Source organism: Pantherophis guttatus, chromosome 7 (genome assembly GCF_059756535.1).
Source record: "Pantherophis guttatus breed Tessera chromosome 7, ASM5975653v1, whole genome shotgun sequence".
NCBI lineage: Eukaryota > Metazoa > Chordata > Lepidosauria > Squamata > Colubridae > Pantherophis > Pantherophis guttatus.
The window spans coordinates 47606244-47619366 of NC_142069.1; the positions used below are offsets into that span (position 1 = coordinate 47606244).

The window sequence follows — 13123 nt, forward strand, 5'->3', positions numbered from 1 at the left end:
AATAGCAAAAAAAAATTTGCATTTCACCACTGACTGCAACGTAAATAGTCATTCCAGGAAGCCCTAGGCCTGCAGCATGAAAGGCAGTTGCTCCAGGAGCCTGGTGCAAACCTGCAGTCACCTTAGAAAGCCCAGCCCTGCAGGATGAAGCATAGTCACCCAGGAGTGTGGGGCAAAGTTGCAGCTGCCCTAGAAAGTCCCAGCCCAGGTCCTTAGCATGAAACGCAGCCATCCCAGGAAACCCTAGCAGCACAGTACAAAGCTGCAATTGCCTCAGGAAGCCCCAGTCTGGCACTGTAGTTATACCAGATGACCTTCACTGTCTCTTCTTCCTCCCGCTGCTGCTGATGTGTGATCGGCCTGGCTTTTCATGAGTCACCTGCTGGCTGCACCTGGCCTTCTTCCTGAGGCTGCACCTGCCCCTTGTTCAAACTGCACATGGCATTTCTTTCAAATCATTCAACTTTTGAATGCTTTTTCTTCAAAGATAATTATTTCTTAAGAACTCTAGTTGCCTAACTAGGTAGAAACAATACCAAATTTAACATCATTGCTGTACTTTACATAGATAACACTTATATGTACCCAGGAATACAGAAATAATATATTAAGCTATTGCCAGTGTACCAAGGATTTCTCCAATTCCTTGGACCAGTCTGGGAAACGTGACTGATGCAAAGGATAGTAGTCAAATGCTAACATTCTATGTAATATCTGAACTCTTTTTAAATGGATATCAAATATCAAAATACTAGTGCAACTGAAATTTTAAATGCCAATCCAATCACCTTTCTAAACTGAAAATATAATTTGCTATACTTTACACCTCACATTTTCTCTTTCCTCTTGAAATTAGTCTTATTTTCCAGGAATGCTCGTATGTAGCATACAATGCTTGTATTGTTTGTATGCTTCTAACTAAATAACAGATAAGAATAATTTGTGTTTTCTTAAGTTACATGCTATCTGAAATCAGAAAAAGTGGCAAAATCTTATTATGAAAGTCTCCCATTTTATTTCATAAAGTTGTACAGTAGCATCATTTTACATACCGTTCCTGCTGTGTCTAGGATTTCAAGCATACATTGTTGTGCGTCTACTTCAACTTGCTGTCAAAAGAACAGAAGCAAATTTTTACTGAAGCATAAATAGTTGCTTGATGCCTTATTAAATATATCCACAATGCATGGAGGTTTGCTCTTGGCATGTTCAAAGAAGTTGGCAAATTGTTAACATGTAAAGGTTTATGTAATATGACAGCAAAATTACTGCTACTGTAATCAAGTCCATTCGTCTTGTTGCAGATTGTCTTATTCTTTTCTTTTCTTATACTTTGTCCAGCATTATGAATTTCTAATAGCAATTTCCTAGTTTTTCTTGAACTCCCATTTCTTTACACCCAATTCTTTCGATCAAAAGCCTTTGAACTCCACATGCCTCTTTATTACTCCATCATGCTTACTTCTTTTAAGTACTAAGACTATTTTTCTTAATAGTAAGTAAATTTATAATTTAAAAAAACGCACATACCTTTCTGTAGGAATCTTCTATCGTTGGATCATATTTTTCAACAAATATTCCTTGAACGAACTGTACAGTCTACAATAAAAGGCAGTGTGTACACAGATACACAGAGTTTGTTTGAAATTTCTTAAACAATACTTCAAAGACTGGAAAGTTCATAAACATTTCAGGACAAATAAAGCCATAAGTTACTGTCAGTTGTTTTAAGCAGTTGACTTAGAACATTGGGTCACTAATTTATACTCATACTGAATTATAAGCAATGCTTCAAACGACTCCTCATCTTTAAATAATTTGTCCTGCTAAAATCACCTTTATTATAATCATATTTCTATTTAAAATTCAGGGAATACCAAAATTCACATACCTACAAATTACACATACCTACAAATTATAAAATTAACATATTCATAAAGATACTGAAACTGAAGCCATATTCTTTATTCAAGCATTGTAAAAAAGGAAGAAAATCTAAGCAAATGTTAATATTTAAGTAGGTGAAAAGAAAATTCAGAATTTCAGTTATGTCATTTATGCTTTTACCGCACACCCTTCTAAGTCAGTGAATTTCCAGTGTTGCAGTTGTTTGTACATTCAGTTTTACAAATGTTCCACCATTTTACATATGGTGGACCTCCTGTTAAAGCCACCATTTATTCAAAGCTGTCATAACTTCAGTCAATGAATGGTAATTAAACAAGAAGTACTTATACAGTGGTTATAGAAGATCTATATGCCCCTGTAAAAATGCCAGGTTTTTGAGATGCATAAAAATCAGACCAAGATAAATCACTTCAGAATTTTTTCCACCTTTAATGTCACTTTTAAGCTGTACAATTCAATTGAAAAATAAACTGAATTCTTTTAGGGGTTAAAATAAGAATCAAAAACATATAATAACATGGTTGCATAATTGTGCACACCCTCGTATAAGAATGTGCTGTGTTCAGAATTAACCAATCACATTCAAACTGATGTTAAATAGTACTCAGTACACATTTGCCATCAATTAAAGTAACTGTGATCAAGCCCATATAAAGTTCAGCTATTGTAGTGACATTTATAGCAAAAGCCATGGTCTGCAAAGAAACATCAAAGGGATCTCATTATTGGAAGATATCAGTCAGGAGAAGGGTACAAAAATTTTCCAGGGCATTGGATATATCATGGAACACAATGAAGACAGTCATTAAGAAGTGGAGAAAATATGGCACAACAGTGACATTATCAAGAACTAGATGTACCTCTAAAAACTAGAAGAAAACTGGTCTCAGAGGTTGCCAAGAGGCCTACGTCAACATTAAAGTAGTTGCAGGAATTTCTGGTTATATACTACATGTGACAACAATCTCCTGTATTCTTCATGTGTCTGGGCTGTGGGATAGAGTGGCAAGATGGAAGCCTTTTCTTACAAAGAAAAACATCCAAGCCTGGCTACATTTTACAAAACCTACATCAATTCTGACAAAACAATGTGGGAAAGCGTGTTATGGTTTGATGAGACCAAGGTTGAACATTTTGGTCATTAATTGCAAAAAATATGTTTGCTGCAAAAACAAAACTACACATCACCAAAAGTATACCACAGGGAAGTATGGTAGTGGCAGGATTATGCTTTGAGTCTGCTTTTCTTCAGCTGGAACTGAGGCTTTAGTCAAGGTGAAGGGAATTATGAACAGTGTCAAATATCAGTGAATTTTGACGCAAAACCTTCAGACCTCTGCTAAAATGCTGAAGAGGAATTTCACCTTTCAACACAATGACCAAAAGCATACTTCCAAATCAACAAAAAAATGGTTTCATCAGAAGATCAATGTTTTGGAATGGTCCAGCCAGAGACTGGACCCAAATCCAATTGAAAATCTGTGGGGTGACCTGAAGAGAGCTGTGCACAGGAAATGCCCTTGACAGATTTAGAGTGCTTTTGCAAGGAAAAGATTCCCAAGGCAAAATGTGCTACGCTGATAGGCTCCTACTCCAAAAAACTGAATGCTGTCATAGAATCAAAAGATACTTCAACAAATCATTAGTTTATGGGTGGGCACTCTTAGACAATCACATCGATTGTTTTTTGTTATTTCCCCCCTGAAAGATTACAATTTGTTTTTTAACTAAATTGTACCGCTTATATGTTATATTAAAAGTTGAAAAAAATATGAAGTGATTTAACTTGGTCTGACTTTTTTACATCTCACAAACATGGCATTTTAAAGGGGGCATATAGACCTTCTATAACCAATTTATAGGTACTTGTTTCTTAATGACCATTCATTGACTGAAGTAATGACAGCATTGAACAAATGGTACTTACGACAAGTCCTCAAAGTTATGGCTACTGCAGTGCCCCCCGTCTTGGGATCAAAATTTGGGCATTGGTAACCTGCCTTCATTTACAATTGCAGGAATATGCTTCAACTCCCCCACCCACCTACCTCCTCCCATCTTTACTCTTTTTGTTCTCTCTGCCCACCTCCACCCTCTGCCACTTGCCTTCCACTAACTTTCACTATCATCTTCTTCCCAGTGCTGATAAAGCAAGCCCAGCTTGGTCTTTCATGAGAAAGTTGCTGGCCATACCAGGTCTTCTGCATAGGGCAGGAGAAGCATGAGGTCCTTGCCTAAAAATAATGCGGGTGTAGTTCCACAAGCAAGACTAACAAAGCTGCCATCACTAAGTGTGCAGTTATATTTTGCCTATCAACAGTACAATTTAGCAATGGAAATTCTGGTCCCAATTAGTGTCATTAAGGAAGGACTACCTGTATATAGCAATGGCAATAGCACTTAGACTTATATACTGCTTCATACCGTGTTTCCCTGAAAATAAGACCCTGTCTTATATTTTTTTGAACCCTGAAATAAGCAGTTGGCCTTATTTTCGGGGAGATCTTATTATTTTGGGGCGCATGGAGGAAAGCAGAGGAAATGGTGGGGACCAGCTGCGCATGCATTTAAATATTTTCGGGAGGGCTTATTTTCAGGGGGGGCTTATTTTAGTGCATGCACTCAAAAACCCAATTGGGCTTATTATCAGGGGATGTCTTATTTTAGGGGAAACAGGGTAGTGCTTTACAGCCCTCTCTAAGCGGTTTACAGAGTCAGCATATTACCACCAACAATCTGGGTCCTCATTTTACCAACCTTAGAAGGATGGAAGGCTGAGTCAACCTTGAGCCTAGTGAGATTCCATCTGCCAAACTGCTGGCAGCCGATGATCAGCAGAAGTAGCCTGAAGTACTGCACACTAACCACTGTGCCACTGCAGCTCGTATATCCCTTGCTGCATTCTAATAGACAATGTAACTCACATTGCTTTAGTCTAGGACATTTTAAATTTCTGCATACACTTCTCTCCTTCAACCACTATTGAGCCCAAAATTTACATTGCCAAGCAAGACAATTTTTATTTTCTGCAACACCAAATGGCATGATCACTGATAGTGTACATTGTGAAATATTAAGCTCCATTTTGCAACACATAAAAAACTACCAGATTTCCACTGACTTCATCAGCCCATTACAATCTAAGGTGACCTTCCAAACTAATTAAACAAGGCAACAGGTGACTTTATACTCCTAAGAGAATCCATCATCAACAGCCAAAGTTCTTTCTGTTGTTTGTTTGATTTTTAAACAAAGTAATCTTTAAATTTACAAAGTTAATATTACTCTATGTTCTTTCATCATCCTCAGACACTAAGTTTTCTTTCACTCTATAGAAGATATTTTTAAAAAGTTATCTGAATCAAATGCTAGTTTCATTCTGTGTGTGCATACCTCCAAGGTTTTTTTTTACTTCAATTGACTGCCTGGATAGTCCTGTACTTTTCTTGGCAAGATTTTGGAAGTGGTTTGCCACTACCTGCTTCCTAGGACTGAGTGTGTGTGATTGGTCCAAGGTCACTCTATTGGCTTCATCCCTAAAATGGGACTAAAACTCATGACCTCCCAGTTTCTTCCCTGATGCATTAACCACTAACAAAACGGAATCTTTACTCTGCCTTTAGATCAGTTTAAATTCTTCCAAAGATCTGATTTTTAGGAAGTAACTACTAAATGCTTGCAGTAGCTCAGATGACTAGATTTTTAAAATGCAAGATAAGTAGGCATTTCCAATCAATACAGAGTTTGACAAAGAATATGTGCACCAAAAGAGGGCCCCAGCACTCCTTTCACTTGATCTTACTATGTGCATGCTCATAGGATTAAAGTACTGATAGCCACTTATTTATAGTATCATTCTAAGGTTCTCAAAGATCTAAATCAAGTTTGGGGGGAAATTTTTTTTAATTGTTTGCGTTCTAAACAAGTGGCAAGCTTCTGAAGCCTTCAAATTTTTCATTTGCTTGGAAGGAACTTAAGAATTCCTATGCTCCCTTGCTGACAATACTTGAGTTCTTTCAGCACTAAATGTAAGAATAAAAGTATTTTAGATCATTTTGTTGCAAGGTAATCCAAACAAGAAGCACACCCACAAGTATTAACTTTACCTTTACTGTAAGGCCACATTGCAAGTCTGAAAGTACCGTACATCTCTTCTCCCTGTCTTTACAGTCCAAAACACTATAAAGGGTCCCTTCTGAGACATCTTCCATGCCCCCATGGCTTCTTTGGACTATGTTGCTTTTTAACTGACTGCTATCCAGCTCTTTCTCCTGTTTGCCAAGGTCATTCCCACATATCTTCACTTCACTTTGTTGTATTATGTTTTCTAGAAATCAATTCGATTCTAGAAATTGAATTTCACAATAGAATACAATATTCTTCTGCACAGAAGTCATCTGAAATTTAGTGACCCTAAACTGTAGATGCAACTTATTAATTTCCTATGCTTATAAATCAATAAGATGGATGTGAATAATACTTACCAATGCAGACTTCCCAACACCTCCCGAACCAAGAACTACTAGTTTATATTCGCGCATGATGTAAATCTTAAATCACCTAAAACCTGTAATACAAAGAAATAGGTTGCAAATATACATGTGTCAAGTCAAAGGCAAGTCAAATTTGGGGGGGGGGAACTATTTTACTGTACAAGCTGAACACTAGAGATAATTCTTAGGAACATAATTGGAAAAGACATTGGTTGCACTCATGCAACATACTTACTGAATTTTTAAAGTTTGCTGTGAAGATGCATGATATACAGGTATCATCTGCTAAGTGCTACCCTCTCTGAGATAGCAGCTCTTGAGTGAGATGCAGCTCTTGAGTGAGATGCATTGAAGAGCAAGGAGATGCAGAATCAACCCCTCACAGAAACACTAGTCAAATACTGGTGTTTAGCAAACTCTTAAACAGTTTTGTAATAACTATTACAATATATATATATATTGTAAATATATATATATATATATATATATATATATATATATATATATATATATATACTGTAAATATATATTAGAATATATATATATTTAAACTACCACTTAAGCAATCCAAGACATAAAAGATACATGTTCTCTTAGCCATACTATTAAAAAAACTAAATATTTTAGTACTAGTGTATTTACGTGCACATTTACACACCGTAAATTAATGCTACGGATTGTTTTAGATAATTCTAGAAAATAGACTAATTTTCCAAAATGTACAGTAAATAAGAACTCTGAGGTCGAGTCACCTGCTATCTGTTAATCTTATTAAACAAGGAAAGGAAGAACGAATTAGACTTTTCACATTTTAAAACTGCATATTGTACATTGACATTAATCCATTGACATTAATCAGTCAAAATGTATGCATATATACAATCCAGGAAAGTTGCTTGTTAATATTTTGCTTCCGCTACATATGGTTACTAGCAATTGGATTCATAGTAATCATTTTATTCTCATAGGATATTGAGCTGTCAACAGAAAAATCAGTTATGATGAAATACTATGATGAAATATCTTTTTATTTCCAGCATACTATATTAATGGGCCAAAGTAATGGCCATATATGCTAAGGTTTTTCTTAATTTACCTCAGCTTGAATGATCTAAACAAAATGGAAGTAATCGTATTGGAATTCATGTCTGCCTTTTATTTTAGCTTATCGTTTATTCAAACATTTGAAAAAATTACTACATTTCAAAATTTGATTGACTTCTAAAACTCATATATCGAAAGCTATTCTAGTAAATGGCAGGAAAACTGTAATAACTGCTTAAGTGAGCAACAGAACAGTTTTTGTATAAAAACAGTTGTGTGATAAGAAAAATAAAAAATGACAAGTTGAAAGAAGACTCAGATAAACTTCACAAAATGTTCACTTGTGATTCCACTATATGTTTAGACTTACATAAATATAAAAAATATCATATTATCAGGAAGTATAGATTATATGTTCATGCATATTAACATACACAGATTTTTATTCCTTCCAACCCAAGAGAATATTGGAAAAATATGTAAAGGAGTCTATTCATCCCACAGTAGCACTCCAAAAATAATAGTTTGGTGGTAGTAGTGGGGAGCCAACAAAATAAAGAGATGAGTTTAAAATGAACTAAGATCCAGTTGGGGGCTAGAGAATACAAATTCAAAAAGCTTCCCACTCTCTATCGCAGAGAGAGAGAGTTGGCCAGTAGCTCAGAATGTTGCTATGTCCATTCTAAACTCGTTTTTGCCTCCTTCCAATCACATAAGCCTGAAAAAGTGGGCAGAAAAAGTGCTCATTGCTCTTTATAATGTTCACTATTTTTCTCCTGCAAATAACCAGTGGAGAAAAAGTACAACTAGATCTAGATAATATCCAGAATGCAAAGATTCTTAGAAGCACGTAGGGGTGTGCAAATTATCCCAAGGTTAAAATCTTCCACCCTCATTGCAGAGTAATGCCATCATCTAATTCTGTATTTTTAAACCATTTTTTTAAAAAAAGTTTTTATTAAACAAACATTTAAACCATTTTGATGTCCTGCAATCATCTTTTTTTTTTAACCATAGAAACTTGGAAAGTGCTTTTATAAATAAAAGCTAGGGTAGATCCATCATACTTGTCTTTGGCTAAAGGTAGTTAAAGAGAGGCAAAAGAATCAATAAAACACATGTTCAGAGATTAAGGAGCACTACTACTCCTTATGAATCCAGTGAGGATTCATAATGAACTAGACACCCCTGAAGCAAATTCTGGCCAGGAGTCTCTCCGAAAGAGCAGATTGTGAGATTAAGGACTACGTTGAACATAGGAAAATGAACTGATAATCCCAGAGGCTCAAGACCGGGGTACTTACGAGACCGCCTTCTGCCACCAATAGCCTCTCACCGCCCAGTACGCTCCCATAGAGAGGGGCTTCTCAGGGTGCCGTCAGCCAAACAATGTCGACTGGCGGCCCCCAGGGGGAGAGCCTTTTCTGTGAGGGCATCCACCATCTGGAACGAGCTCCCCCCAGAGATACAGAAGATTCCGGATCTGCGCACTTTCCGCCGTGCCCTCAAAACATTCCTGTTTCAGCAGGCCGGCCTGGCCTAACTTTCCCTTTATATTGCTCTTTGATTTTATTTTAAACTAGGATGTCTTGAATTATCTAGGACCAGAATGTTTAGTATATTTTAATTGGTTTTTTATTATTAACGTTTGTATTACATGTATTTTTATCGTTCGCTGTTCACTGCCCTGAGTCCCTTAGGAATAGGGCGGTATATAAATTTAATAAATAAATAAATAAAATATACTTTTACCACAAACTATGCAATTTTGGATCATTTTCCTCAGTGAATAAATGAACAGGTACAATGTTTTTGACTCATTTAATTCGGTTCTCTTTATCTAGTTTTAAGGATTTGTGTGGAGAACAGATCATGTTTTAGATCATATTTATGCACAAATATTGAAAATTCAATTTTTTTTTAAACTTTTAAGCACCACTGTATTGTACACTGCATTGAAAAGTCTCCTTAAATTCCTGCTGCTCCTTTGCTGGGCTCAGAATTTTGTGGCTGTTTATGCAAACACTGATGCATTTATTTCTTACATTGCTTTGTTTTAAATCATTTTAGTGGTCAACTTTATGTGTGCTGAGTTGTAGATAGCACTCACAATGAACTACCATTTATATTGACAAGAAAGCAAAGATCTCATGGTAGTACATAAGTTTCAAGTTCTGCTTTAATACAGAACATTAATATTGGAATATCCTAGATCTGGTGATTTTGTACTGAGTGCCAAAACAAGACACATATATTCTAGTAACAAGCCATTAGATTCAGTAAGTAAAGTTTGTGTGAACAGAATTCTATTCAGTTATATTGTTAGATAGTATAGGTGTGATTTCATAAAGACATAACCCAAAATCTTCATTCCTCTTACAAAGGACAATGTAGAAATGAACAAAAGATACCAACTGAATCTATCATCATAAAAGCTGAACAGGAATGACACAACAGAACTGACTATGCCATTTTGATTACAGTGGGAGAATAACGTATTTGTTTCTCATCAAGAACATATCCCACGTGTCCAGTTATATGCTCCAGTTGAGGCATGTTATATTTGTCTATAGTATATAGTATTGTTACTGCAGGACCCAGGCATTGGTGAATAACATTATGCACCTTTATACAAAAATGTGTACTAATCAGTGGTGGAATTTAATTTTTTTTACTACCGGTTCTGTGGGCGTGGCTTGGTGGTGTGGCAGGGGAAGGACACTGCAAAATCTTCATTCCCACTCCATTCCAGGTGAAGGATATTGCAAAATTTCCATTCCCACCCCACTCTGGGGCCAGCCAGAGGTGGTATTTGCCGGTTCTCTGAACTACTCAAAATTTCCGCTACTGGTTCTCCAGAACCTGTCAGAACCTGCTGAATAGCACCCCTGGTACTCATCCACACTGCAGGCTAATACACATAGTTCATAGTTCAAGAGAAAAATCCCCAAATCAATACTCCTCTAAGTGTGTTATTTTGGTGTGGGTTTTTTTTGTCATGTTCAGTATTAAAATATAAATACAGACAGGTGAGCCGGAGGGACAGAATGTACTGTGTTTTTTTCCCCTCTACAACTGAATTGGCAATGGAACATTCAGGTTGTTTCAATTTTTGTTCCATCAGAATGCAGCCTACTTAAAACCAACATTTTTATTTGGAGTTTTAAATAAAATATATTTTATATTTTGTCCATACTGATAAACCTGAACGGAAGGAGAGAAAAAAGAACACACTCACAGGATATTAGTTTTGTAAAGAAAAACAAAAAAACTGATGCACACAAGTTTACAGACTCTTTATCCTACAAAACTGCCAAAAGGCCTACTTTCAATAGTCCCTTCTTTTTTTACCAAAACCTTATATCTAAGGCAAAAAAGGTTCTGCACCTCTGTGTGGGTGAGCTATTTAGGAAAAATATATTTACCATTTTAGAATACCGATAGGTGCTCATACAGTCAATCATCCAAAAATCTTTCAAAGCAAAGTTGTGCAGATACAAATAAAACATTTTTGTTGAATTTTATTAAGAATGCCAAGGTCATGATTTGGTCATTCAGCGAAGTGCTTTTTAAGCAAGATGCCCACATGACTTCACCCAACGAATGCAATCCCATTTCTCCATTATGGTTGCTACATAATCACATGGGTCATCAAGTGGATGGAGCGAAAAAGCTGCCTGCCAATGAGGGTAGGCAGCTTCCCTCCATGCATGGAAGGGAACTCCTTTGGTGGAGTGTATGAATGGAACTCTAATCTTCAGGATCCCCACTTAAGTTTCTCCAGCCCAGTGCAAGAATTTCCCAAGCCTGTATATGCACAGAAGGAAACTCTTATGCTGGCTGGCAAAAATGAAGCATAGATCCTGAAGATCCAAGCTTCATTTTGGCAGCCCAATGAAGGATTTCTGCCTCTCCATGCATGGAGAGGAGGGGAAATCCTTTGGCAGGCAGCAGCAGCTTGTAACCTTCTTTGCCAGCTTCCCCACTGACCTTCTGGGGAATAGAATAGAATAGAATAGAATAGAATAGAATAGAATAGAATAGAATAGAATAGAATAGAATAGCAGAGTTGGAAGGGACTTTGGAGGTCTTCTAGTCCAACTCACTGCCTAGGCAGGAAATCCTACACCACTTCAGACAAATGGTTATCCAACATCATCTTAAAAACTTCCAGTGTTGAGCATTCACAATTTCTGGAGGCAAATTGTTACACTGATTACTTGTTCTAACTGTCAGGAAATTTCTCCTTAGTTCTAAGTTGCTTCTCTCCTTGATTAGTTTCCATCCACTGCTTCTTGTCCTACCCTCAGGTGTTTTGGAGAATAGTTTCGCTCCCTCTTGTTTGTGGCAGCCACTGAAATATTGGAACACTGCTATCATGTCTGCCCTAGTCCTTCTTTTCATTAAACTAGATATACCCAGTTCCTGCAACCGTTCTTCATATGTTTTAGCCTCCAGTCCTCTAATCATCTTTGTTGCTCTTCTCTGCACTCTTTCCAGAATCTCAACATCTTTTTTACATCGTGGCGACTAAAACTTAATGCAGTATTACAAGTGTGGCCTTACCAAGGCATTATAAAGTGGCATTAACACTTCACGTGATCTTGATTCTATCCCTCTGTTTATGCAGTCTAGAACTGTGTTGGCTTTTTTGGCAGCTGCTGTACACTGCTGGATCATATTTAAACAGTTGTCCACTAGGACTCCAAGATTCCTCTCACAATTACTACTATTGAACAAGGTACCACATATACTGTATCTGTGCATTTTTCTTATATTTGCTTAAATATAGAACCTTGCTTTTTTCACTGTTGAATTTCATTTTGTTAGATAGTGCCCAATGTTCAAGTCTGTCAAAATCCTTCTGTATCTTGAGCTTATCTTCTGGAGTGTTGGCTATTCCTGCCAGTTTGGTGTCATCTGCAAATTTGATGAGTTCCCCATCTATCCCCTCATCCAAGTCATTGATGAAGATGTTGAATAGTACTGGGCCTAAAACAGCCTTGTGGTACTCCACTGCATACTTCCCTCCATGTAGATGCAGTTCCATTGAGGACTACACGTTGAGTGCGGTTGGTCAGCCAGTTACAAATCCATCTGGTGGTGATACTTTATCTAGTAGTAGGTTATGGTCTACTTTATCAAATGCCTTACTGAAGTCCAAGTAAATTGTATCAACAGTATTCCTCTGGTCCACTAATTTTGTCCCTTTGTCAAAGAATGCTATAAGATTAGTCTGGCATGATCTTTTTGAGAAACCCATGTTGGCTTCTGGTTATTACTTTGTTTACTTCTAGGTGTTCGCTGATTCGTTGCTTATCTTTTCCAGAATCTTCCCTGGTATTAAGGCCAGGCTGATAGGTCTGTAGTTTCCTGGATCTATTTTTTTTCCTTTTTTGAAGATGGGAACTACATCAGCTCTTTTCCAGTCCTCTGGCAGTTCCCCGGTGCTCCAGGAACTTTGAAATATATAGTTAAGCGGTTCTGAGATCTCGTCTGCCAGTTCCTTCAGAACCTTGGGGTGTAATCCATCCCGTCCTGGTGATTTGAACCTGTCTAGGGTAGACAGGTGTTCACTTTTCTTCCCTATTTTAACTTGGGTTCCTAATCTGTTTTTTGTGGTGCTGTTTTTGATAGGTTGGACTGTTTTTTCCCTTTGTGTAAAGACAGGTGCAAAA

The 13123-nt window shown here is 37.0% G+C and overlaps 1 protein-coding gene across 9 annotated transcripts in view; it reads right to left on the bottom strand.

Moving 5' to 3' along the window:
- The window catches only part of RAP1B (RAP1B, member of RAS oncogene family), a 39698-nt gene that overhangs the window by 12622 nt on the left and 13953 nt on the right, over positions 1-13123 (bottom strand). For 8 of the 9 annotated variants that reach the window (XM_034403363.3, XM_034403362.3, XM_087873156.1 and 5 more), the window contains 3 exons: positions 6393-6475; positions 1531-1599; positions 1053-1109 (listed from right to left, as the gene is read on the bottom strand). In XM_034403363.3, coding sequence (XP_034259254.1) covers positions 1053-1109; positions 1531-1599; positions 6393-6449 — 183 coding nt within the window. In that variant the 5' untranslated portion in view covers positions 6450-6475. Of the gene's footprint in view, positions 1-1052; positions 1110-1530; positions 1600-6392; positions 6476-6636; positions 6749-13123 lie in introns of those variants that run through there. The other variant, XM_034403365.3, reaches the window with a different exon arrangement.